This window comes from Saccharomyces kudriavzevii, assembly GCF_947243775.1.
Source record: "Saccharomyces kudriavzevii IFO 1802 strain IFO1802 genome assembly, chromosome: 7".
In the NCBI taxonomy this organism is placed as follows: domain Eukaryota; kingdom Fungi; phylum Ascomycota; class Saccharomycetes; order Saccharomycetales; family Saccharomycetaceae; genus Saccharomyces; species Saccharomyces kudriavzevii.
Window position 1 is genome coordinate 264,945 of NC_079278.1, and position 26,328 is coordinate 291,272.

The 26,328-nt window shown below is 40.7% G+C and overlaps 13 protein-coding genes across 13 annotated transcripts; 7 read left to right on the top strand and 6 right to left on the bottom strand.

Annotated features, from left to right (window-relative positions):
* Positions 1 to 286: 286 nt before the first annotated feature.
* On the bottom strand, positions 287 to 1,324 carry SKDI07G1220 (uncharacterized protein; the record flags this gene model as incomplete). Its single annotated transcript, XM_056227874.1, has 1 exon — positions 287 to 1,324. The coding sequence occupies one exon, from the start codon at positions 1,322 to 1,324 to the stop codon at positions 287 to 289; it is 1,038 nt and encodes a 345-aa protein (XP_056087652.1).
* A 325-nt stretch (positions 1,325 to 1,649) lies between these two features.
* On the top strand, positions 1,650 to 4,558 carry SEC27 (coatomer subunit beta'; the record flags this gene model as incomplete). The annotated part of the gene is made up of 2 exons (XM_056227875.1): positions 1,650 to 1,667; positions 1,883 to 4,558. 2 exons carry the CDS (start codon positions 1,650 to 1,652, stop codon positions 4,556 to 4,558), a joined length of 2,694 nt encoding a protein of 897 aa, XP_056087653.1.
* A 175-nt stretch (positions 4,559 to 4,733) lies between these two features.
* On the bottom strand, positions 4,734 to 5,693 carry MRM2 (21S rRNA (uridine2791-2'-O) methyltransferase; the record flags this gene model as incomplete). The annotated part of the gene is made up of 1 exon (XM_056227876.1): positions 4,734 to 5,693. One exon carries the CDS (start codon positions 5,691 to 5,693, stop codon positions 4,734 to 4,736), a length of 960 nt encoding a protein of 319 aa, XP_056087654.1.
* A 759-nt stretch (positions 5,694 to 6,452) lies between these two features.
* Positions 6,453 to 7,106, top strand: RPL1B (60S ribosomal protein uL1; the record flags this gene model as incomplete). Its single annotated transcript, XM_056227877.1, has 1 exon — positions 6,453 to 7,106. The coding sequence occupies one exon, from the start codon at positions 6,453 to 6,455 to the stop codon at positions 7,104 to 7,106; it is 654 nt and encodes a 217-aa protein (XP_056087655.1).
* Positions 7,107 to 7,502: 396 nt separating this feature from the next.
* PCL10 (Pcl10p) lies at positions 7,503 to 8,807 on the top strand (the record flags this gene model as incomplete). Its single annotated transcript, XM_056227878.1, has 1 exon — positions 7,503 to 8,807. One exon carries the CDS (start codon positions 7,503 to 7,505, stop codon positions 8,805 to 8,807), a length of 1,305 nt encoding a protein of 434 aa, XP_056087656.1.
* Positions 8,808 to 9,545: 738 nt separating this feature from the next.
* On the top strand, positions 9,546 to 13,361 carry ITC1 (Itc1p; the record flags this gene model as incomplete). The annotated part of the gene is made up of 1 exon (XM_056227879.1): positions 9,546 to 13,361. One exon carries the CDS (start codon positions 9,546 to 9,548, stop codon positions 13,359 to 13,361), a length of 3,816 nt encoding a protein of 1,271 aa, XP_056087657.1.
* A 144-nt stretch (positions 13,362 to 13,505) lies between these two features.
* On the bottom strand, positions 13,506 to 17,723 carry SNT2 (DNA-binding E3 ubiquitin-protein ligase SNT2; the record flags this gene model as incomplete). Its single annotated transcript, XM_056227880.1, has 1 exon — positions 13,506 to 17,723. The coding sequence occupies one exon, from the start codon at positions 17,721 to 17,723 to the stop codon at positions 13,506 to 13,508; it is 4,218 nt and encodes a 1,405-aa protein (XP_056087658.1).
* Positions 17,724 to 18,005: 282 nt separating this feature from the next.
* CEG1 (mRNA guanylyltransferase) lies at positions 18,006 to 19,385 on the top strand (the record flags this gene model as incomplete). Its single annotated transcript, XM_056227882.1, has 1 exon — positions 18,006 to 19,385. One exon carries the CDS (start codon positions 18,006 to 18,008, stop codon positions 19,383 to 19,385), a length of 1,380 nt encoding a protein of 459 aa, XP_056087659.1.
* Positions 19,386 to 19,617: 232 nt separating this feature from the next.
* RSM23 (mitochondrial 37S ribosomal protein mS29) lies at positions 19,618 to 20,970 on the bottom strand (the record flags this gene model as incomplete). Its single annotated transcript, XM_056227883.1, has 1 exon — positions 19,618 to 20,970. One exon carries the CDS (start codon positions 20,968 to 20,970, stop codon positions 19,618 to 19,620), a length of 1,353 nt encoding a protein of 450 aa, XP_056087660.1.
* A 188-nt stretch (positions 20,971 to 21,158) lies between these two features.
* On the bottom strand, positions 21,159 to 22,010 carry CWC23 (U2-type spliceosomal complex subunit CWC23; the record flags this gene model as incomplete). Its single annotated transcript, XM_056227884.1, has 1 exon — positions 21,159 to 22,010. One exon carries the CDS (start codon positions 22,008 to 22,010, stop codon positions 21,159 to 21,161), a length of 852 nt encoding a protein of 283 aa, XP_056087661.1.
* Positions 22,011 to 22,233: 223 nt separating this feature from the next.
* On the bottom strand, positions 22,234 to 22,605 carry SOH1 (mediator complex subunit SOH1; the record flags this gene model as incomplete). The annotated part of the gene is made up of 1 exon (XM_056227885.1): positions 22,234 to 22,605. The coding sequence occupies one exon, from the start codon at positions 22,603 to 22,605 to the stop codon at positions 22,234 to 22,236; it is 372 nt and encodes a 123-aa protein (XP_056087662.1).
* A 213-nt stretch (positions 22,606 to 22,818) lies between these two features.
* Positions 22,819 to 23,958, top strand: SCS3 (Scs3p; the record flags this gene model as incomplete). Its single annotated transcript, XM_056227886.1, has 1 exon — positions 22,819 to 23,958. The coding sequence occupies one exon, from the start codon at positions 22,819 to 22,821 to the stop codon at positions 23,956 to 23,958; it is 1,140 nt and encodes a 379-aa protein (XP_056087663.1).
* A 432-nt stretch (positions 23,959 to 24,390) lies between these two features.
* Positions 24,391 to 26,193, top strand: MET13 (methylenetetrahydrofolate reductase (NAD(P)H) MET13; the record flags this gene model as incomplete). Its single annotated transcript, XM_056227887.1, has 1 exon — positions 24,391 to 26,193. The coding sequence occupies one exon, from the start codon at positions 24,391 to 24,393 to the stop codon at positions 26,191 to 26,193; it is 1,803 nt and encodes a 600-aa protein (XP_056087664.1).
* Between the last annotated feature and the right edge of the window lie 135 nt (positions 26,194 to 26,328).

Consider the following 26,328-nt stretch of genomic DNA (forward strand, 5'->3'; position numbering starts at 1 on the left):
TTCTCGCTTTCCAAACTTTTTAAGTTCTGCTTTATCGTACGTTTACCTCGTGTTCTTCCTTATTAATAGAATGAAAGCCATTGTGTAGCTATTCCCTTAATATGAATGTTTTTCAAAAAGCCTACTTCTGTTATTTTCGTTTTTATATTGTATTATCTTCAGTTTACCATATTATTAATAACCCTATGTAACAAATTAAGAAATTAAAAAAAAAAAATGAATAAATTTAAGCAAACAAATGAATATAACGCTACTTATCCGCATGAATCAGATAATGTAAATTGTTTCAACTTTTCAAAGGTATTTTGTTTCTTAGCATTTTTGAGATCTTTTTCTTCAAATATTTTCTTCTCGTCATGCCTCTGTTATTAGGATCTCCACTACGTCCATTTATTGCCCTCATCAACGCGGCATGAGGCTTCTCAATTTTTTGTCCAATTTTATTTAATGCCTTATCAAGCTTTTCACGAAAATTTCCGACATTTTCGCTATCAAGACTCTCATATTTTTCCATAGGGTCTATTTCATTTAGCCAAGATATTCCTTTGTTCCTAAACTTACCCAAACTTTTATAGCCTCTCAAAAATTCTGAGTTCAATGATTTATTTTCCAATTCGTCGGGCTGACAGTTATCTGGGGCAACAAGCGTCTCATACTTGGCCATAGGAATGCTCAAAGTATGTAAATAAGGAACAACTTTGGTAACTGTACCTTTCGATGTCCAAGAGGTTTTGTAGTCTCTAATATTATCAGATATGATAGGCGTTAATGGGATGGTTTCATAAGGTTCCTTAGTTGAAGAGGACTCCTCTGAAGAATTGCAAACGAATAGAAACCCAACGAGTTTATTGGGGAAATAGAGTGTAACGTTTCTTTGCGTGTATTTCTGTACCCGTGCAAACTTGAAGCATGTAGAACGATTCTGAGACATAGCGTCGTTTTCTACAGGCGGAACGCATAGCGGTTCAGTCCAATCCAAATCTTCTTGGGAAGGAAGGGTTTCATACCAAACTCGTTTACCTCCTTTACAAAATGTTACCTTAAGAAAGTTGTTGATTCGGAAGGGAGCCACTTGGTACTCGTATTGTTTTTCAATTACAAACCCTGTATACAAAGTACTCTGTTTTTTGTATTGTTCATATTCTTCTCTCAAGTTTTCCAGCTTGTTTTCTTTGATGACATTCAAAAGAAATTCCGTCTGAAAGTTCTGGTCTTCAAACCTGCAACCATCTTGTCCATGAGGTGAATCCTTCCCCTCAACGAAAGTGCCTGTTAACAAAGAATTTAATAAAAAAAGGAAGAAAAGCTGTTGAAAATTGCACATCCATTCGAAAAATCTTAAAGATGAGGGTGTTTTCTACTAATTCTGATCTAAGTGTATTGGATTGGAAAATAGTTCCACCGCATTGATAATCGAATGTCCGAAATAGTACTAGTTATTATTATCGAATCAATTATTTTGTGACGCGACGCTTTTTAAATCGTGTGGCACGAAGAGACGGGTAATAAACTGCCTTTTTTTCACGAATGGATCGAGCTAATGCCAGGAACATGCGTGTCAGATTTGGGAGTAAATAACTGAAAGCTACAGTTAATGATCACTGTAGTGGCCAATCAAGACTGCCAATCGGAACAATTATACGGACACTATGAAGCTGGACATAAAGGTATGTTATCACAGCGCGTTTTGCCAATGCAATTGTGAATGATTCGAGAACTCACATGATTAGAAGATGATCTCATTTGCATGGGAAGGACAAGTTGAATCGTTCTACGATTGTCTTTAAAAACGAAAAGGTTGAGAAAAAGGATTACTAACAGGAAGATTTAAAATAAATGCACTTGTTTTTTGCATCTTTTTTATTTTACATTTTATTCCTAGAAAACTTTCAGTAATAGATCCGACAGAGTCAAAGGTATTGACTTTCATCCAACTGAACCATGGGTCTTGACAACCTTGTATTCTGGCCGCGTTGAAATTTGGAATTACGAAACACAGATTGAGGTCAGATCCATCCAAGTCACCGAAACTCCTGTTAGAGCAGGTAAGTTTATTGCAAGAAAAAACTGGATAATTGTTGGGAGTGATGATTTCAGGATCAGAGCCTTCAATTATAATACCGGTGAAAAAGTTGTTGATTTTGAAGCCCATCCAGACTATATCCGTTCCATCGCTGTACATCCAACAAAACCTTACGTCTTATCCGGTAGTGACGATTTGACAATCAAGCTATGGAACTGGGAGAATAACTGGGCTTTAGAACAAACCTTTGAGGGTCATGAACATTTTGTCATGTGCGTAGCATTCAATCCAAAAGACCCCACCACATTCGCTTCCGGTTGTTTAGATAGAACAGTTAAAGTTTGGTCATTAGGACAATCAACGCCAAATTTTACTTTGACCACAGGGCAAGAAAGAGGTGTTAATTATGTTGATTATTATCCATTACCTGACAAGCCTTACATGATTACTGCGTCGGATGACCTAACTATAAAGATTTGGGATTACCAAACAAAGTCATGCGTAGCCACTTTAGAAGGCCATATGTCCAATGTTTCCTTTGCTGTTTTCCATCCAACCTTGCCTGTCATAATTTCTGGTTCTGAAGATGGTACTTTGAAAATCTGGAACTCTTCTACCTACAAAGTGGAAAAGACTTTGAACGTTGGTTTAGAAAGAAGTTGGTGTATCGCCACTCACCCAACAGGCCGTAAAAACTATATCGCATCCGGGTTTGATAATGGGTTTACGGTTCTTTCCTTGGGTAATGATGTACCAACTTTGTCGCTTGACCCTGTCGGTAAGCTAGTATGGTCAGGTGGTAAAAATGCAGCTGCTTCCGATATTTTCACTGCTGTTATAAGAGGTAATGAAGAAGTCGGACAAGATGAACCATTATCTCTGCAAACTAAAGAACTGGGGTCTGTTGACGTTTTCCCTCAATCTTTAGCCCATTCCCCAAACGGCAGGTTTGTCACAGTTGTTGGGGATGGTGAATACGTTATCTATACAGCTTTAGCTTGGAGAAATAAAGCCTTTGGTAAATGTCAAGATTTTGTCTGGGGCCCTGACTCCAATAGTTATGCCTTAATTGACGAAACTGGCCAAATTAAATACTACAAGAATTTCAAAGAAGTTACGTCATGGTCTGTTCCATTACATTCTGTCATTGATAGATTATTTTCAGGTGCCTTATTAGGTGTCAAATCTGATGGCTTTGTTTATTTCTTTGACTGGGATAACGGTACACTGGTTAGAAGAATTGACGTAAATGCAAAGGATGTAATTTGGTCCGATAACGGTGAGTTGATTATGATCGTCAACACCAATAGTGGCGGTGATGAAGCCAGCGGATATACATTGTTATTCAACAAAGATGCTTATCTTGAAGCGGCAAATAGCGGTAATATCGACGATTCGGAAGGTGTCGACGGAGCATTTGACGTATTATATGAATTGAGTGAGTCCATTACATCGGGAAAGTGGGTTGGTGATGTTTTTATCTTCACTACAGCAACTAATAGACTAAATTACTTTGTTGGTGGTAAGACTTACAATTTAGCTCATTACGCAAAGGAAATGTATCTCTTGGGCTACTTGGCACGCGATAATAAAGTATATTTAGCTGACAGAGAGGTGCATGTTTATGGTTACGAGATATCTTTGGAGGTTCTGGAGTTCCAAACATTAACTTTGAGAGGAGAGATTGAAGAAGCTATTGAAAATGTTCTCCCAAATGTAGAAGGTAAGGACTCTTTAACAAAGATTGCTAGATTTTTGGAAGGTCAAGAATTTTATGAAGAAGCATTGAATATCTCTCCAGACCAAGATCAAAAATTCGAACTAGCTTTAAAAGTCGGTCAACTTACATTAGCCCATGATTTGTTAACAGATGAGAGCCCCGAGATGAGATGGAGATCCTTGGGTGATGCCTCTCTACAAAAATTCAATTTCAAGCTTGCTATCGAAGCTTTCACAAAGGCAAATGATCTCGAATCTTTATTTCTATTGCACTCATCTTTTAATAACAAAGAAGGGTTAGTAACTTTAGCTAAAGATGCAGAAACAGTCGGTAAATTTAATTTGGCCTTCAATGCTTATTGGATTGCCGGTGACATAGAAGGTGCTAAAGATCTTCTAATCAAATCTGAGAGGTTCTCTGAAGCTGCCCTCTTAGGTTCTACATATGGTCTGGGGGACAATGAGGTTAACGATATCGTTAAGAAATGGAAAGAAAACTTGATACTTAATGGTAAAAAAGCTGTATCGGAAAGAGTATCTGAAGCCGAAAAGTTACCAAGTTCCTCCAATTCAGCAGATGCTCAACCACTAATCGACTTGGATTCTACTCCAGCATCAAAACAGGCCCAAGGAAACGATAGCACCGAAACTGAAGAAGGTGAATTTGAGGAATCCAATGCAGAGGAAGCCGAAGAAGACAAACTCCTAGAACAACAACAGCAACAACAGCAACAACAACAGCAACCAGAGCAAGAAGAAGAAGAAGAAGAAAAAGAAGAAGAAGAAGTACCAGAACCGGAAGAAGAAGAGAGTTAACCAAATCGGAGAAGAACGAACTACTCAATGAATAAGAAAACACCTCTAATAGATGATATATATCTTTCAATGTATATCTACATATGTATGCCTTTTTGATTTTATCACAATAGAAGTAAAAAATGAAGGAATAAATGAACGTGATTATGAAATATTGTGCAAACATATCACATCATCAATTACCAAACACTTTCAATTTATCTATATTTCTTCTCTTCCTTAATCCGATATAATACGTTTCTCTTGACTCATTTCTAGAGGCATCAGGCTTGAACTTATGGACGTCATTGAAAACTGCCTCCATTCTCTTTTTGAACAAATTTTCCTCTTCACCAGTATATAGCTTGCAAACGAAGGAACCTAGGGGCCGCAGTAAATCTATCGCCGTAACCAACGCGGCGTCACACAAATCAATGGATTGGTAGTGATCTCTTATGCTGAGACCAGATGTGTTTGCCATCCTAAAATAAGCTTGATTAGTAATGTTATTCCAAAAACCGGTCGTTTGGGGCCAGGGTTCATACATATCACTTATAATTACATCAACTGGGAATTTCTCCCGTTCTTTTAAAGTGCTATTCGTATTCGAAATATCGTAGTTGTCGTCAGAAGTGAAAATTTCACGATATAATTCCGTATCTTTCAAATGAGTCAGTTCCTCCTCGAGCATATTCTGGAAATAACCATGGTTTTCATGCAACTCGTCGCGTCTGTTCAATTGAAAATGCTTTGAATAGAACAGTCGTATTAGATCATGAGTTCTCTTCGCCAGTATATTTGCCTGAATTGAGTTCACACCATGCGGCGGTTCACAAGGTAGAATATCAACACCCAATATCATAGAATTGGATGAACTTCTTTGTTGTGCCACCTGGGACCACGCTCCCGGGGCGTACCCAAGATCCAGTATTCTCCGGTTTGACTTGTTTTTATTGAAAAGACGGTATTTATCATCGATTTGCATAAGCTTGAATGCAGCTCTGGATCTCAAGTTCTGGACCTTGGCCTCTTTTGTATATGGGTCTCCCAGTTGCCTATTCAGCCATCTATTTTGTGAATTAGAATTATATCGTATACATATTCGACACAAAGAAAACGGAACGTTATTTCTGATACGACTGTACACTAAAAGCATGATGTAATTTTCCTTTCGTATTGGTAATTTATGGCTTCAAGCTCTACAGCTTCATCATCTATTTGGGAACTTGCATTTTTCCCTCATTGGCGGGCACGGCTTAATCCCGGTTTAATCGTTTTCGAAAGAAACCAGTACTGAATGAAACCTTATAAAGCCCCAAGAGCGTATACATAATCCTCTTTTATTGTCAAATTAACACGCTAGCCCATTTACCTATAAAGAGATTCGAAAAATTCGGGGAAGCATGCATAAAACAAGATAATTCAGCTTGCCGCCTCAATATGCCGACACAAGAATAACGAATGTGCTCTCAATTCACTCTGTCATCACAGCCATGAAGTCTGTACTTTTCGAGAGACGATGAAGCCTGTTACTTCCTCCAACATCGCCACCTATGATCAAATTTTGCCGCTAGACATTACAATATCCATTTCTTTTTGCACCCGTACATGTTATACATTGTATAACATGTACGGGTGCAACAGGCATCGTTTATTTTATTTTTTTTCCGATCAATTTCGCGCGAAATAATTTCCAAAAATAGTCTCTGCCATAACGAACCGCAAGTCGGAAAGAGCAGGAGACGCAAATGGGAAGAATGGTAAGTTTCAATAAAGACATTTTTAGTACAGCTCCAAAGAGTAAAAACTGTAGTTTGGCTAGAAAGTTACTTAAGTTCAAGTTAAGAAACCATCGAACTAGTCGCAAGCCTCACGGACCACCAAATACTTTGGAAGACTAATCACATACCGAAAAATGTCTAAGATCACCTCTTCTCAAGTCAGAGAACACATCAAGGAATTGTTGAAGTACTCCAACGAAACCAAGAAGAGAAACTTCTTGGAAACTGTCGAACTACAAGTCGGTTTGAAGAACTATGACCCTCAAAGAGACAAGCGTTTCTCTGGTTCTTTGAAGTTGCCAAACTGTCCAAGACCAAACATGTCCATCTGTATCTTCGGTGATGCTTTTGATGTTGACAGAGCTAAGTCTTGTGGTGTCGACGCCATGTCCGTTGATGACTTGAAGAAACTGAACAAGAACAAGAAGTTGATCAAGAAGTTGTCTAAGAAGTACAACGCTTTCATCGCTTCCGAAGTCTTGATCAAGCAAGTCCCAAGACTATTGGGTCCTCAATTGTCCAAGGCTGGTAAGTTTCCAACCCCAGTTTCTCACAACGATGACTTGTACGGTAAGGTCACCGATGTCAGATCCACCATTAAGTTCCAATTGAAGAAGGTCTTGTGTTTGGCTGTTGCCGTCGGTAACGTTGAAATGGAAGAAGACGTTTTGGTTAACCAAATCTTGATGTCTGTCAACTTTTTCGTTTCTTTGTTGAAGAAGAACTGGCAAAATGTTGGTTCCTTGGTCGTTAAGTCCTCCATGGGTCCAGCTTTCAGATTGTACTAATCGCTTTTTCAGTGGTTAATACATTTTGTTATTTCATCTTTTTAAACATATTTTTTAGTACATAAGGCTTATACAAGTAGTAAATGTATTATTGCATAGTTTTACGTAAGGTACTTTTTTATGCGGAATATGTCGTTTCGGGAAAACCGGGGTAGCCTGAACCGAACCGGCTGCTGCCACGTTATATCATGCCATTTTTCCTTCCTTTCTCAGTGACTATCGGTGACGAATGATTTGGAGTTTAGCATTCCTAGGAGCTACTGAGACAGTTTCCCAAATAAAGTGTTCGAGCAACGATATGCTTTGCTGCCCTCATCATTTCAAAGTTTAATAACATTTTATTAACCACCATACGCAGAACTCAGTAATTTCATGCACAAATAGGTTATACGCAAGATGGAATTGACTACAAGCAATAGTACAGACGTGGAAGGGTTTGATGATTGTAGCGTACGGTCTGTCAGTTTAGGAATCGTCGATGACTGCAATGCGTCGTTCGACTTACCTTTGAAACCGAAGTTCCTCCAGAGTGAGAATTTCTCGGACTTAACAAGTGAGTGGGAACCGTCCAGGCCAAGCACACCCGGTCCATCAACCAGCAAGACTGACAAAGTACAGCCACAGGATACTACAGATACTCAAAAAAATAAAATAAATGTAGAACAACTGTTAAGGTCTGCGAATGAAATGAATAATTATTTGGCACAGAATATAGACGATATAAACAATTTTCAAGTGGGGTTATTGAATGGAGGGAAAGGACTGTACTCTTCGATGGCAGATGACTCGAGCGCATTTATTAATGGAACTAATATGAGTTCGACACCGAACTTTGAATTAAGTGATGATGAGCTAGAGGATACCACTGGTTGTACGAGTTCTATCTTCGATAGGGACCTCTTACGCCAGCAAAGTGGTTTGAACATACCTCGACGTAAATCACCACTCTTCAGGCATCTAAATGCTAGTTTCGAAATGGAGGATACAACTGATTTTGAAGAGCGTAATGTCGAAGCTTTTAATTTCTCGGAATGCAGCAGCGTAACAAGCTTTGATGTAGGAGGGTTGCATATTAGACCACCACATGGCGAGGAAGAAAATCGAGAAAAGGCTGACTTTGGAAGCGAAAACCCATTACTACTTGGCATACCTGATAATGCAGAAGTGCCCTATATATCGGTTGATGATGCTTTGGCAAACTTTAGCGAAACGATAGAACTATTACTAAAACTTAGCGACGACGAAAAGTGTACCATCTCTAAGAATGATGTGGAAAAGAAAGAATATGCAAACTTTTACATGAAGAGTAAGCCATCTTTGTCGTCAGTGGATTTTCTCAGAAGGATTCAGGACAAATGTGAGTATGAGCCAGCAGTTTACCTCGTGGCGACGTTTTTAATGGACACACTATTTTTGACGAGAAATGAAAGAAACAATAACGCGCTTCAATTGAAATTGAAATTGCAAGAGAAGGAAGTTCACCGAGTGATAATAGCATCGGTTAGACTGAGCACGAAGTTATTGGAAGATTTTGTTCACTCACATGAATACTTTAGCAAGGTCTGCGGCGTTTCAAAACGACTCCTAAGTAAGCTAGAAATCAGCCTTTTGGTTTGCTTGTGCAATAATGAACTAATGATCGGCAATAAAAAACTAGCCGCCGCTCAACTTGTTTTGAATGAACTGCGGGCCTCGCTGTAAATAGTTGATACAAGTATTTAAATAACTATTTTAACGACTTAACGAAATTTTTTACTGTAAGACCAGTTCAGGTTACATGTTATAACTAAGCCTTGAATACAGTCGAGATGCGTTTGATTCTTTTCTTTCTGCTTGCAATAGTAGAAATCAGTACTAAATAGTCGTATCTACATTAGATCTTCCCAAACATTTTTCAGATTTCTTACTCAGGCTTCTGGAGCACTGGGCATAAGTGCAACTTCCTACCCGCATTAAAATGACATTAACTCTATGGTTCGAACAAATGTATGCTTGCCTACATACCTTCCTTTGTCGCTTGTCAATTGTCTTGCCATAGACTAGAAATTTTCTCGTAGTTTGTATCCAATGTGTTTATTATCCATTTTTAATGTGGTAAAAACCCGAAATGAAAAATAATAAAGGAAAATTATAGAGGAAAAAAAGTGTAGAAACAGGAAAAAATAAAAAGGATAATACCGATCAAAAAAAACCTCTTTCTTGCTCTTCTTCTTTTCTTCGCCTTTCTTCTTGTTTTTCCAAGAAGGTTGGGTTATCTTACACACATTATTATTCATCAGTCTTCAGACATCTCAGCTGACACTAGGTACATCACAGTTGTTATCTGGTGCAGGTAGATAGATACATCCGGGTTTATTTTACTATTACTATATTATTTCATAAAACAAAAGAAAAGGTACCGAGCAGTAGAAAAGAAACAAAGGAAGCGTTCAACAAAACATGGTGTTATACAAAAGAAAACCTATATTGCTTCCTGATCCACGACCTTTACCATTGAATTTGAATGTGCAAATATGGCATATCGAAGAAACCGGGGAATGGTTTCCAAGTTACGAAAAATTTCTGGAAAGGTTTGATTTCTATACTCGTCACCATTTCACCTGTGAAATCACCGGTACTTCGTGCCTGACGTTTTTCCAAGCTCTAGATAGTGAGGAGACACAATTTAAGTACGTTGAAGACAGATTTCCATTAAAATTAAGAGAACCCGTGGCGAGATTTTTGCATTTTAACGGAATAAGAAGGCTGGACGCATTGGTGGAGAAGGTTTACGCAAGGTTCAAAAATGACTTCTTCCCAGGGGAAACTGTTTATTTACGCAAACAAAAAGATGTCTCTACAACAAATTCCCATTCTCAACAGGGAACTCCCCAACCTGATGACATCTCTGAAAATAATAATTGTAATAATCCAAGCTTGCCTCAGTACCAATATCAAAAACGTTATATTATCAAAGAAAAAGTTCAGTTCAACGCAACAATGAATCCAGATACCAAAGAAATTGCAATGCCTGCCCACACTAAGTACATGTTGATAGAAGAAGCCGCATCTAGTAATAAATCTTTCATAGTAGACCAAGGTCAAATTTACAGGGATCGTTCTACTTTCACAAAACATTTAATTAAATGCTTTTTCAAGATTACTTTACAGAGAGCGTCTTCAAAGATGGGTGCGCCTTGGTGCGTCAAACCAGAATATTTAGCAATGTATGGTTTGGCTATGGACTGGCCAAAAGATATGTTAAAATATAAGGATGATGAACCGGCTGCTGTGGCAAGAAGTTCCGATAGTGCCAATGTTTCGCCACCGGAAAATGAAAAGAATAAACGTCAAAATAAATCATCAAGTAATAATGGCGTCTCGGATAACGTGCCTAGTAAAAAAGAATCCAAGAAAAAGAGAAAGCAAACTGAAGTAAATGCTGCGGAGAATAGTTCCCACGAAGAAGATAAGGGAAATAGTCAAAATCCTTCGGCAGAAAACGTTTCTAAAAAGAGGAAAAAAGAGGCCAATGAGGAACTGAAGCCGGAAAATGTTGAGGCTGTTTCTATTCCAGCTAATGCGGAGCCTCCGACTGTTACAATAACAAGCATAATGGATGATTTGGCGTTGCCATACCAACATCCACCGGACATATTTCCAAATTTAACTTATTACAATGAAAAACTAGAATGCGTTCAAGTAGGTTCAAAGAGCTCTAAACAATTTAGTTCTTTTGGAAAGCTGTTGCAGTCCTACCAGTTTCTGAATACGTTTGGTCCAAGGATTTACTTATCTCATTTTAGTCTTGACCAATTCATCACTTCTTTAAAATGTACAGATGCGTATGAGCTAAAAGGTGAAGTTGTTTTGGTGAATATAAAAACTCCAACGACTACAAAGCGAGGAGAATCAAATGGCAGTTCATTCTTGGAAGATGGAGCAGAAGATACCATTGAAGAAAACGCTGAAAACTCAAGTGACTGGCAGAGAAATTCGCTAGTCCGTGATATGGTGCTGGCAAGGAATTCCAGTAAGGTTGAGTACAATATTGTTAATGATGACCCAGCTACAGATGACATACTTGATAACATCAACCACAACGGGTCCGCCCTTCTCATTGAAGTTTTTACTGCGCTATTGCGTCTATTCGTCAACGAAGATGGTGATTGGAATTGCATCGTCGTCGAAGATTGGATAGTAGATAACAAAGGGGTACTCAAAGAGACAAAATATGTTAAAGATGAGCAGATAATACAACAACAGAAGGGCGACGGGTATCCCTTACAAGATACCGAAAAGTCGGATAAATCGATTTTCGGACTAAAGAAAGATACATCGAAGGATGAGAAAAAATCCGACGTCGACGACAAAACTAAATCTCAATCTCATCCTGATTCTGGGTCTGATTCTGATTCTGATTCTGAAACAGTAGATCCCAAATTAGAGAAGTGTCTAAACTATCGTAATGTTAATTGGATAGAACGTTTGACAAAAAGACAATTCAATAACAGTTACTGGCTCATAATTTTACTGGGTACCTTGCAAGATAGTAGACACCTCCCTATGTACTCAGAGTTTATTGATTATTTCATAGAAAAGATAATGCCCAAAGATATATCAGCTACTCAATTACCCAAACAGCTTTGGAGGAACTTCTGTCGAAAACTAACTTTCAGTGACAAAATCAATGCACTGTGGGTACTCATAGATCTAGTGTCGCATTTTTCCCCTGATATTAAGGCAGCCGTAGACGACTCTATGGAACTCTGCGGCCAAATTCGTAGTGAAAGATTCAAAGTTGCAAGAGAGTTAAAATCAGAGGCAGTTGTATTGGGAAACCTTCAGAATGAGCTGCAGGCAATTCAAGAGAAGTCAATTAAAACAGATGAAAACACATCATCGGCTGATAGCCCTGATAAAAATCGTGATCTCCAAGCGAAGGATGAGATTAATGATCCATCTCTGATTGAGAAAAAGCAGATTTTGATTAAAGAACAAGAAAAGAAAATAGAAATTTTACAATCTGACAAAAACTATCTCGATAACTGTCTCTTTGAAAACGACTTGCAGAGACTGAAACCCTTGGGCCTAGATCGATATGGGAACAGATATTTTTGGTTAGATCACAATGGTGTCCCCTGTCACGAAATTCTTGGTGATATGGATGGAACATCCAAGAATAACAATGGATTCAGCTATCAATCGGGCCGTTTATTGATGCAGGGGCCGAGACCATCATCGGCGAAATTCTTCCTGAACGTTACTGATGAGCAATTGAGTAATTGGCAGAAAATCAGCAATGTTAAAGGGTCATCTGAGGCAACTAAAGAAGTGTTTGGTATCTTTAAGACTAAATCCGGATCCTATAATTACGTAGAAAATGGAATCGAGACGGAAATATTGGATAGTGATGGTCGTGTAAACCCACTTATAGAGTTGACGCCAATCCAAAAGAAAATTGTGGATGAAACTCCTTCAAGGTTACTATTGTCACCAGACCAATGGTATTGTATTGATAAATTTGAAGATTTGTCAAAAATAATAGACTGGTTAGATAACTGGGGTCGTAAAGAGCACGATCTTTTGAGACAAATCAGACCTGTAATACAGCGGATTAAAGCTTCTCTTAGCCTACGTGGCCGGGCATTATCTTTGGAAGTATTCACTAAGGACGAAGAAAAGTTGCTAAAGGAGTTAGAAAACAGTGAGTTTACCGACAATGAGCTAAACATTGATAACATGGACATTACTGATAGTATTAATAAGAAAAAAAACGGCATTGTAAGCGAAATCGACCTACTAGCAGATGCGGAGGAGGAAAAGGAGATAGTGATAGACGAGAAATTGGAGGCAATTGCCGACGAACTTATGAAGCTAGACGATAGCTCCAAGACGCGAAAGATCCTTAATAAAATGCAAGAGCTAGAAGACCAAAGGGACGAGCTCCTGGAACAGAAGAGAATAATAATAAATTCTCAAAGGCCAGGTGCAAGAATTTTAGCTCGCTCTGAAAGGAAAAGAACAAAGATTTCCCGTGGCAATAAAGTGAAGAGGCAAGTTGAAATATTGACTGACTTGATCAACTATAGACATTTTAGAGCTATGGAAGATGTGATAGCATGGAAAAATACTTTGGCTAAATCTATTTTAGGCTCTTCGCTTCGTAAAAATGCATCTGGCAATAAAAAAGGTGGTGCCCTTGAAACAGTTGATGATAAATTAAAAGATATAGTGGGACAAACTTCCAGAACAGTAACGCCGGCTCCAAACTAATAACTAATTTGTTTGTAACTAATGATAAATTGTATTATTCATATATAGGACGAGTTTTATTTTATTGAAAGCATATTTATAAAACAATAAAAGGGGTCAAGTCAGAGAAGTTGCACTTTCCCTCAAGGACATCACTGATTTCAATCACTCATTCGCTTGATCGATCAGTTTTTTTTTATCACAAGTCGTCCTTGGAGCATCAAAATCAAACGCAGCTGGTTCAATTCCTTCCATCAACTTTTGAGCGCTTTCAATTGGTATCCCATCGCCATTAGTGCCTTCATCATCTGTGTCATCGAACATTGGCTCTTGAACGCCTGAATGTAGGTTACAAGAGTGGCAAATACTGCCTTCGTACCAATATAAACTTCTAGTAGTACCACAGTATGAGCAAATCCTTTCTATAGGAAGTATGTAAATTTTAGGATTAGTGAGAGGTTCACCTGAACCCCTCGTTATTCCACCTTGCAATGTAGCCTGCTGTTCCAAGTATCTCGATTCGATCAAACTGTGACCAGTGTCATGTTTGTAGTATCTGCAGTATTGTTCCATATATGATAGAGTATGTGGAGGCCTGTATGATAACTGAAAGTATTTATTTTCTTTTGAATCGACGTCGTGTCTATCACATATTAGCACAGGTTTCAAGGTGTAGGTTTCGTTAAGCTTAGAATCTGTGATACAGGCTAGCGTAAAATCTGTGGGAATGTTTCTCTTTTCAAACACGAGCTTAAAATCACAGCTGCTCTGTGCACATGTAATATGATACCTATAGGAGCATTTGTCACATTTGACTAACCCACCCCCATGTATTCTGCATATGCCACATATGAATCTGTTATTTCTGGTGAGTATAGTAGCAGTATTAAGGGCTGGCTGCATTGCCTGTCCATTCCCGTATTTAATATCCTCATCAAAAAGTGAACACGCCGGATGGACCCATGTTCCTAAACTCGTGCATTTTAGTGCGTCTGGGCATATTTTTGCCGATTTACTCTTGCATCTATCATAATCACTCTCCTTAATTGGGCACAAACTGCATTGGTAGGTAGTTGATAGTATAGGGTTAAGATCATTTGAACAAGGATCACATAGCCATTTGTATTTTTTGAGGTCAGAATCTTCCAGCGTATGTTTCGACAGTTTAACACCATAACAGAAGTAATGGACGGTTAGCCCGCAATTACCACATAGTATCACACTGCTATCATTCTGATTATGATTTACTTTGCACACACAGCAATAAGCTACCGTGGCATTTCTTTGTCGATCTGAATCTGGGTTTTTGATTTTATTTTTGGTAAGCTTCAATAATATCATGTGTTCTTCAGATGCTTTGTTTGGTAGATTACGATCGTGATATTTTTCAAGAATAACAGAAGTATTTTTAGAATGTGAAATTACTGGATAATTGTACGCTATTTCATTTGTTCGGTCTGATGGACTATCCAATGTAGCATCATTAATCATTCTAACCTTCTTTGTTGGATATTCACTATTTTTTGGCTGCTTATTATTCTCCAGGTTTAAACTGGTTCGTAGTCGCTGAAATATTGTATTGTCAAATTTGACAAATTTAAAATCTTTGTCTACGGACGCTATACCTAAGGAATCGGTTCCTTTTTTTATGGAGATCTTTATTATATCATGTGCAGGGTTTGAGGTGAAAATAGTACTGTCACTGCCAATGTTTTCAGTAAAATTATCACCTTTAAGATTCCGAGTTGTGCCGGGCCTATTGATGGTATCTGGTGATTGTTGAATTATATTAACGGGAAATTTATTCTCTCTGATTTCTGTTCTTTTTGAATTTTGTCCTTTGGAGACTTTACTTACGTTTGTCGCATTTTTTGAAAACAGTTCAAGATCCTGTTGCATTTTTTCCGGTTTGAATTCATTTTTGGGATAAGATCTCAATGCCATTTTATAAAGCTGTGCATGAAACGTCATAGAGTAGCGCTTCATTTTCATGAATGAGTTTGGATTTTTATATACTTTCATTCTTTGCCTAATAATCAGCTCCGAATCCTGAACAAGTTCCCATTCCAACAATTTACTATGGGCCAGGAACGGAGACAATGTGAATTTGTTAATATTACTTTCCTCAAGAATTCTTTCTATTGCTGAATAATAACCATTCTGACTGGTACCTGTCATTTTCCTCAAGGTGTCAAGAGGATATACCCACCTAATTGCATATCTTCGCCACATACGAGCGCAGCGAATACAAAGGGCACCCAACCTCTCATTTTTTTTGCTATGAGCAGGTGGCTTCTCTGAAATTTCTGTCTTCTCGTTAACGCCTGTTTGCATTCTTACCTTGATGTTTTCTTCATCAGAACCACCAGTAACTTTGTACCACATTGGAGAATAATCTATCTTACAAAACATGCACTGAAATGAGGATTCTGTCAAGGAAAGTTTTTCGGTATCAAAGGAAGAGTCGTCGATATATTTTGTCTCCAATTCGTTTCCGTCGTCAGGCGTGCTTCTTTTTCTTTTATTTTTTGATAACCTGTTTAGTTTCTTTCTCACTATAAAGCCCCTTTCAGTATTCTTCCAATTGTAATAAAACCTAACAATCATAGGCATAGGTTGAGAACCAACATGCTCACATACAGGACGCAACTCACTTCCAAATTTTGCGACAGCCTCCTCAAATTTTCGAATTTCCTCAGTGGTAAAAGTTGGTTCATTCAAAGATTCCCTAGAAAGTTCTCTTTTGGACTTTTCAAACGCTGCTACTGTATCGTAATTTGTAGAAAGTAAATTTTTCAAAATTACATCAATAAAGTTACAAATTTCCCCTCTTACTTTTAAGACGGGACATAACTCCTTTTTACACTTTTGCATATACTCATTTAATTTTTGAGTAGTAACCTTTGATGGATCAGATATCCATGCCAATTCAGAAGTTTTAATTGAACCTCGTTCTTCGTCTGAATCCATCAGTCTATAGGGCGTCTGCCTCCAAGGCTTATTATCAATACAACCATGCCACTGATACTTCATACCTACCCTAGAAGGTTTGAATGGGTATGGTAAAAAAATAGATTTGTTTAAGGTATCTTCAATATGGGAGATGGAATACATCCCTAAATATTGGAACCAGCAATTTTCCGCATTATAGCCAACGTTCTCCTCAATAGTTTCATTAGAGACTATTTCAATTTTTTCTCTTACAGAACGAATAAAACTCAATTCTGCCGCTTGTTCCTCCTTAAACTTACCCCGTGACTCTTCAGTATTTTCTTGCCTTTGTAGACAGCTAAAACAGGTCCAAGCAACGTCCTTGTTTGGTTTTCTATCGAGTGGGGGATCCATACAGTATATGTGTGCACAAACACCACATTCGTCGCATGAAAGGCTTTCCTTTTGGATGCACCACTCTCTACAGAACTGACACCTTTTGTCCCATTCGTAATCTTCAATTCGTATTGCATTTACGTCTTGATCTTGAAAGAAGTATTTCCCTAAAACTTTCTCCAATGGATATTTATGTTCAGTATAAATATAACGAAATCTCTTATTCAAAACATAAAGAAATGGCGACTTACTATTCCAATTGTTTAATATTTTGTCTGTACTATACACTTTGTAATATTTTAAAGTGTATCTGTCAAAAAGCTCATCGAAGTAGAATATATTGGGTCGTGTAATGCTTTCCTTTTCATTTGGAAGGATGTCTAAAACTTCGTCCTTGTGTAATATACTACATTTACCTCTATATGATGAGATTGGGCATATGTCCTGATGTAATGATGCGTACACTAATCTTGGGTTGAAAGTATTAACGTGTTCTTGAATATCTCTGGGACGATAATACCAGTTCATTCTAACTTGAAAGAATTTAGCAGGAAAGACTGAAGTATCCTTCATAGTGTCGTTAATGGCGTTAGAAAATTCAGGCTTACTGACAAAATTTACCACCCTGCCGATATAGTATGGCTCGCCTGCAGGTTCTGATATCATATAAATAGTGTCGTTCTTAGACAAAAGTACGGACTCGGCGTTGAAAAGTATCATCTTCCGTAAATCAATCATAGCGTCGTCCAGATCAAGTACGTTAGAAAACCTGCTATTCTTTCTAAACGAGGGAGGTAATGTAGGAATAAAGTTCCAGCAGGTATTCTTATCATGAAGAAATTTTTGGTACTTAAACTTCTCAGTTTTACCAGTTAAGTTACTTGCGCTTCTGCTGCTTCTCGGACTTTGACTATTGCTGAGTTTGGAGTTATCTCCGCTTTTTTCCAGTATTTGTATCCTCTTAGCCAATTCAGCATCTACTTCCTTTTCATTATAATTCACGTTTCTAGTGGCCTCTCTTTTTCTGGGTAATTCGAAACCCTCTTCTCTCGACATGGCGTCACCAATCAAATGGCCAAATGTTCAGATGTGCTGCGATATGCCAATTAATACCTCTTGTTTCAACACTTTTTACTTTTATCGCTTTGATAGAAAACATCATGGATTATATGATTCTCATATGATGCTCGGCCAGCCTCTCCGAAGCGTATTTCTATGTAATAATCCATTATTGAAAACAGCTAAAGAAGTGGTGAGAGGTACCGCGGTCTGGCATTTTCAAGACAAAACTAACTAAAAGGAAAGTGACTTAATAACAACCACCAGTATTTTTTAAAAATGGTTTTAGCAATGGAGGGTAGATTATCACCAGAAATTCCTGGGCTTATTCAACCCGGAAATGTCACACAAGATTTGAAGATGATGGTTTGTAAATTGCTAAATTCTCCTAGGCCTACAAAAACGTTCCCAGGTTCTCAGCCTGTTTCCTTTCAACACTCTGATGTAGAAGAGAAGCTATTTGCTCATGATTATTACGTTTGTGAGAAAACAGATGGTCTGCGTGTATTGATGTTTATAGTTATAAATCCTGTGACGGGGGAGCAAGGATGCTTCATGATTGATAGGGAAAATAACTATTACCTGGTCAATGGATTCAGGTTTCCCAGGTTACCTCAGAAGAAGAAAGAAGAACTATTGGAAACTTTGCAAGACGGGACCCTATTAGATGGGGAACTGGTTATTCAAACTAATCCTATGACAAAATTACAAGAGTTGCGTTATTTGATGTTTGATTGTCTTGCTATAAATGGTAGATGCCTTACACAATCACCTACAAGTTCAAGATTAGCTCACTTAGGAAAAGAGTTTTTTAAACCATATTTTGATCTCAGAGCAGCATACCCTAATCGTTGTACCACTTTTCCGTTCAAAATTTCCATGAAGCATATGGATTTTAGTTACCAACTGGTGAAAGTTGCCAAAAGCTTAGACAAGTTACCACATCTTTCTGATGGTCTTATATTTACCCCCGTAAAAGCGCCATACACTGCTGGTGGAAAAGATTCACTGTTATTAAAATGGAAACCAGAACAAGAAAATACTGTGGATTTCAAATTAATATTGGATATTCCAATGGTGGAGGACCCTTCTTTATCCAAAGATGATCGAAACAGATGGTACTATAATTATGACGTTAAGCCAGTCTTCAGTTTATACGTTTGGCAAGGTGGGGCGGATGTAAATTCACGTTTAAAGCATTTTGATCAGCCGTTTGATAGGAAAGAATTTGAAATTTTAGAAAGGACGTACAGGAAATTCGCAGAACTGAGTGTCTCCGATGAAGAATGGCAAGAATTGAAGAATTTAGAACAGCCACTGAATGGTAGAATAGTAGAGTGTGCTAAAAATCAAGAGACCGGGGCGTGGGTAATGTTGAGATTCAGAGATGATAAGTTGAATGGTAATCATACATCGGTGGTTCAAAAAGTCTTGGAAAGTATAAATGATTCCGTTTCGCTGGAGGACCTTGGGGAGATTGTTAGTGAGATTAAGAGACGTTGGGACGAGAGAAGAGCAAATGCTGTTGGTGGCGGTGCGCTATCACTACCGGTCCAAAATAACAATGCTACGTTACCTGCCTTTAAGCCAGTTCAACCACCACCTTCAACGAGTAATAGCGAGCCAAAATATGTAGATGAGGATGATTGGTCGGATTAAGCTGAGACGTGTACGCTCACGTGTATATATATATATATGCATGAGTGTTCAGCTTTTGTATTTTAAATGAGATAAAGTATTTGAAAGGTGATTCCTTTTCCTTTAATAATTCAATAAATTACCTATTTATATATACATGAAGAATGAGAGAATTTTAAGAAGTGGGTGCGGTGGGGAATAGCAGTCTATACACGGGCGTATATTACATGTATATATATGACCTCCTGTTCGTTCATCTATGGGAAAGAACTAGAGTCTTCAGCAATTCCCTTGGATTACCGTTTCCGCTTAGGAAGTATTTCTCGTCGATCAATTTATCCCATTTTTCCTCAGTAGCATCCTTGTTCAATAAAATGTTCGATTTTTTATAGTATTCGATCAATTCATTGACTTCCTGTTTGTTCAATTTAGGAACCTCAAATTCGGTTACATGTCCTTTTTGTAACAACTTCACAAATGTGGGTTCATAATGGTATCTGGTAACATAAGGATCCTCTGGGATTTTACCCAACGCCACAGGTAACGTTTTGTTTGTTCTATCTACACCGGAGGTAGCCAATATAGTGGAACTTTCATTATTAGCAAATTTCGTTTCCCCGGAAACTATGTCCATGATCAATTTACCCATTTGTAAATCCAAGGAATATATTTGTTTATTGTGCACATCTCTGTACGCAGAATATGCAGTGGTTAAGAATTTTGAGAAATTGTCTACCGTGAACATGACTGGCACGTCAGATTGGATAGCAAGTTCATTGATAATAGCTTTCATTAGTTTGCCACGATTATGAGAGTGTGTCATGACGGATAACAGATCCAGAAATGTATTTTTCTTCTTGTTCAAGGTGACGAATGGTTTGATAGAGGCGTTCTTTGGATTAGCGTTTGAAAACTTATAGTCTTGAGATATTTCGATGGATTTTAAAATTGAAGGGTCGTTGGCCTTCAGTATTTTCCTTATGAGTTGCTTGAGAAACATTGGCTGAATGTAAAGTTTTAAATCTTCATCATATAAGAAATCATTTCTACCGTTTAAGAACAGATCAGGGTATGATATATTGATGATGATTTGCCTGGAATCAACAGCATACGCATGCACTTGGGAGAGAAGCACGGTTTTCCCCACACCAGGCTCCCCAGTGATTATGAATTTTTTAATCGGATGAGAAAGCAGCATTTTCAGAAAACTATTTGTTGCATTTTCACGAACCAAAGAGATTGGTTTTTGAAATAATTCGTTGAATTGGGATTTTTTGAATGACCCCAGGTGGTGAAGAGATTTGTAGTGTTTGTTGGAGTACGACACGACTTTATTCAAAGTCTTGGAGATGTTTTCGAAGTTGAAGATGGGCAACGCCAAGGGGATGGCGGTTTGTTGTAATTGAGCGGTATGTGCAGTGTTCGTCCAGTTTTTATATAGTGAACCTGGAGTGATTCTCTTGGCAGAAGAATAAGAGGACGCAGAAGATTGTTTTTTGGAAAACCCTTGAGTTTTACCTTTTGGTGCTGGTTTAGCAGCCTGAAGGGGTCGGGCTGTGTTGAACAGTCTTTGCCCCACGAACCTTAAAGACGATGGACGTAGCATCATGCAAACACTTGGGTCGAGCAACTTTCTTCTTGCTCTCTTCACTGGTGTTTCTTATTGGAATATGGAAGTAAGTAAGTAAATATGTAGTATGTAATAGTACTTGATGTTTTTTTGTTTTTTTCGTCTCTAAAGGCTCGGAATAGACTGGTGGTGGTGGGAGAAGCAAAAAGGAGCATATGCGCGAGTTATTCGAGAAGAATAGGTTCATTAGAGACCAGTCTTACAATGTCATCGTTTAGTTCCGTCTTCAAGTTGAAGTCCGAATAGTAGTGTAGCGGAATCAACGGCGATATATCTTGAACTGTGGGTATGACGTTACCACTCGACCAGCTCCGGAATACGTGTTGGGCTGTGATGGGCGAGTCAAACACGGTGTATATTATTATGGAATCGTCTTTGGAGTAATTGTTTCTTTCAGAAAAGTAGATGTCGTGGATCTCATCCGGGTTGAGCGTGGTGAATATGTGATTTCGCAAATGGGCAAAACAGCTTGATTTAGCGTGCGAATGCGGGAAGTTTTCAAGGACGATTCTCAACGTGGAGCAATCGTAGTACGGATGGTGCGAAGCGTTTTTTTGATCTTTCTGGTCCAGATGCTTCCAGTCACCGTAGGACATGTTGAAGTGTTTTAGCTTTCTGAGTAGTTCGCCGTAGCGCTGAATGTGCGATAGGTCAGCATGCGGATGGGCGGCAGTTGCCGTGCTAGATTCAGACAGCTCCAACTTTTGAATTAGTTTATTCCTTTCGACATCGTTTATTTTCCGTTGGTAATCGATTAGCCAGCGGTCGTAGTGGGGCCGCACGTCGGTATTGGTGAGGATGTTGGTTGCCGTCGACAGCAAATGGAACTTGTGTATGACCAACGGATCGTTCGGGTGCTTGTCCGGATGGTATTTCAAGGCCAGTGACCTGTATTTGCGTTTGATTAGGGGCAAGTCATCGTAAAGGCTCCGGGCGTCCAGCGGGGTGGGCAACTCTAGCACATCGTACAAATTCAAACGTTGATTTATGACGTCGTCGATTTCGTGTCCTGGCATACTCGATGCGGCGAGACCTGTAGTATGGTCGGTCGGTGGTCTTGTGTTTTCCAGGTTTTCTTGTTGTCTTCCTTTTCCAGCACGTCAGAAGAGAAAAAAGAGAAAAAGCAAGGTTATGCTATGCGGTTTGTTTACATGTAGATAAATACATATACATGTATATGTAGATTGTATGTAGGCAGGTGTGTGAATGTATGCAAGTGTAGTTGTCCTGGGGCGTAGTCTAGTTGGCCCATCTTTCCACCATTTCGTTCATCCATTGCGGACCTTGTAACTGGATGATCTTGGGCAGCTCGTCCAGCCCTTCCAGCAGGCCGTCTTCGTTAACAATGGCGGACTCCATGAACCCGTTCAGTAGCTTCAAAATAAAGAGACAGTTGGGATACACGATGCATTGCGAATAGGGCGGGTTGCACCAGTACTCCAGGTACTTCAAGTAGTTTTTGAAGTTGGGCGACTTCCATATCTGTTGTTGGGTGAGCAAGTAGGTTACGTATTGAATGTTTGCCAAGGACTGGACGAACTCGAGCTCCACTTCGAACCTCGTAGGAAGCGGATTCTGGTCCGAGGGAGACGTACCATTGGCATCTGACATGGTGGGGGGGGAGCAAGTTTATCGTCTTTTGGGAGGCTGCAATCTCTGGGGCCTGCCTGCTCTTGCCAATTTTTTTTCCTTCTTTTTCTTTTTTCTTTAAGAACACGCTAGCGGGAAAGCGTGAAATAGATACAAAAGGCCCTCACTCAGTTCGGAAAAGCCAAAAGCGAGTGCTTACACTCATCTCAATCAATCAGTCACAAAAGCAGGGACATGTCTAGTAGCAAATGGTTTAACGCTGTGCACCTACTGGTGTGCCCAGTGACGGTGCTGCTAGGATACCTTATAAACGCGTATGGCTACGGCACGGCGCTACAGGCGACGCTGAACAAGGACGGCCTGGTAAACGCTGTGTTCGTGAAGAAGGGGTGGTTCTGGACTTCGCTCGTCGGATGGTGGTGCATCATACGCTACCGTGCGGTGCCAGGGGCCACCGGCCGGGGCCGAAGACGCATTGCGCAGTCACTCAAGAGGTATACCATACTCACGGTGTGGTGGTACGTGTTTACACAGGGCATATGGTTCGGCGTGGGCCCCATCATGGACCTGGTCTTTGTATATACGGGCGGTCATTGCCACTACGACGTCTTTGACAATGCGGGTCACGTGAACCAGGACTTCCAGGGCTCGGTGACCCGGACCCAGCGCGCGCTGGCGCTCATCCACAACGTGCTCACGCTGCACGGCGACGACCAGGACCACCATGAAAAGAAACTATGGAGCCGCTCGGTGGGTTCGATCCAGGATGTGTTGCAGACGGCAGAGTCCGCGAACGTGACCGCCAGCGCTGCCGCTGGCATCAATAGCTTTATCCACGACCAGATGCATCGGTGGCAGGGCCCGCTCACAACCTCAGCGCAGTGTCGGCGTTTCGGAGGCCACTGGGCGGGTGGCCATGATCCGTCCGGGCACGTGTTTCTGACGACCTTGATGTGCATGTTCCTGCTGGGGGAACTGCGGGTGTTTGGGCGTCGCGCGCTGGCGCACTTGTACGCGCAGAAGTGGCACCTGCTGGGGATGGTGACCCGGCTCTTCGACACCGGACCGCTGTGGACATGGCGCCGGTGTGGTGGCGCCCGCCCGATGAGCTGTGGCGCCCGCCTGTGGCGGGCGCTGGTGGAGCCGCCGGTCGCGTGCGCGGCCGCGCTGCTGCGCTTGACGCGGTGTATCGCGTGCGATCACCCCGTCGTAGTGCTGCTGGCACTCCTGGTCACGTGGTTGTGGCAGCTGCTGCTGACCGCGGTGGCGTCGCATTTCCACACCGTACGCGAGCACATATCCGGGCTACTGGCCGCGTACTTAGTGACAGGAGTCGTCTATGCTCGCGATGCAGCCGCGCTACGTTTAGTATGACTCAAGAAAGTTGTAGCAAACCGCGCCCGATGGCAAAAAAAAAAATAACAGCGACTTTTCCCCCCGGTAGCGGGCCGTCGTTTAGTCATTCTCTCTCCCTCGGATTATAGACTGTGAATACTGCATATGCAATTTTGATTCAAAATGGAAAAAAAGTAGAAAAAAAGAAAAAGCATATATATATCTGTGCACGCAGGTGCGAAATTGTATACGTATATATATATATATATATATATATGTGTGTCTATATATTTTTTTATATTGAAAAAGAAGAAAATAAAAAGTGATATTTCGCTCGCGGAAAAACTAATGCCACAGCTTGTGTCCCGTGTAGTTTCCCTTGCTCCCCTTAATTGAAATAGCCTCCTTATACTACTAGCGTTTATACTAGCCAACACAACTACCATCTCCACGGAAAACACATAAGTCGATATGAAAATTACGGAAAAGCTGGAACAGCACAGACAAACCTCCGGCAAGCCCACGTACTCGTTCGAGTACTTCGTCCCCAAGACCACGCAAGGTGTGCAGAATCTCTACGACCGGATGGACCGGATGTACGAGGCGTCTCTACCGCAGTTCATCGACATCACCTGGAACGCCGGCGGCGGGCGTTTGTCTCACCTCTCCACGGACTTGGTTGCCACTGCGCAGTCCGTGCTCGGGCTGGAAACGTGTATGCATCTGACTTGCACCAACATGCCCATTTCGATGATCGACGACGCCCTGGAGAGCGCTTACCACTCTGGGTGCCAGAACATTCTGGCACTGAGGGGCGACCCGCCCAGGGATACTGACAGCTGGACTCCCGTGGAAGGCGGGTTCCTGTACGCCAAGGACCTGATCAAGTACATCAAGTCCAAGTATGGCGACCATTTCGCCATCGGCGTGGCAGGCTACCCGGAGTGTCATCCGGAATTGCCCAACAAGGACGCCAAGCTCGACCTCGAATACCTGAAGCAGAAGATCGACGCCGGCGGCGACTTCATCATCACCCAGATGTTCTATGATGTCGACAACTTCATCAGCTGGTGTTCTGAAGTTAGAGCCGCGGGCATGGCCGTGCCCATCATCCCCGGGATCATGCCCATCACCACGTATGCGGCGTTCCTGAGAAGAGCGCAATGGGGTCAAATCTCGATCCCGCAGGCGTTCTTGTCGCAGTTGGAGCCGATCAAGGACGACGACGAACTGGTCCGTGATATCGGAACTAACCTGATCGTGCAAATGTGCCAAAAACTGCTCAACAGCGGTTATATCTCCCACTTGCACATCTACACCATGAACTTGGAAAAGGCCCCCCTCATGATTTTGGAACGGCTAAACATTCTCCCCACGGAATCCGAGTTTAATGCTCACCCATTGGCCGTGTTGCCCTGGAGGAAGTCTTTGAACCCGAAGCGTAAAAACGAAGAGGTTAGGCCTATCTTCTGGAAGAGAAGACCCTACTCCTACGTCGCCAGGACCTCCCAATGGGCCGTGGACGAGTTTCCCAACGGTAGATTCGGTGACTCGTCCTCGCCCGCGTTCGGGGACTTGGATCTGTGCGGTTCAGACTTGATCAGACAATCCGCCAACAGGTGTCTCGAGCTGTGGTCCACGCCTGCTTCCATCAACGACATTGCCTTCTTGGTCATCAACTATCTAAACGGGAACCTGAAGTGTTTGCCCTGGAGTGATGTCCCCATCAACGACGAAATCAATCCGATCAAAGCCCATTTGACCGAGCTGAACCAGCACTCCATCATCACCATAAACTCTCAACCGCAAGTCAACGGGATCAGGTCCAATGACAAGATCCATGGCTGGGGGCCCAAAGACGGCTACGTTTACCAGAAGCAATACTTGGAATTTATGTTGCCGAAGACCAAGTTGCCTAAGCTGATTGATATCCTGAAGAACAACGAGTTTTTGACCTACTTCGCCATCGACTCTCAGGGAGATTTGCTAAGCAATCATCCGGACAACTCCAAGGCTAATGCCGTCACGTGGGGAATTTTCCCCGGCAGAGAAATCCTGCAGCCTACCATTGTTGAGAAAATCTCCTTCCTAGCATGGAAAGAGGAATTCTATCACATCTTGGACGAATGGAAACTGAATATGGACAAGTATGACAAACCACAGAGTTCCCAATTCATCCAGTCCTTGATTGATGACTACTGTTTGGTCAATATTGTCGACAATGACTACATTTCGCCAGAAGACCAAATACACGCCATCCTTTTGAGTCTGTAATAACATCAACAACAACAACGGCGACGGTTTTTTAACAGAATTGTCGACGCCCCTTTGCATTACATTCAACATCACATTGCATTTTTTATATCCCACTATTATGGTTTTTTCTTATCTCCTTTACACCTTCTCCTT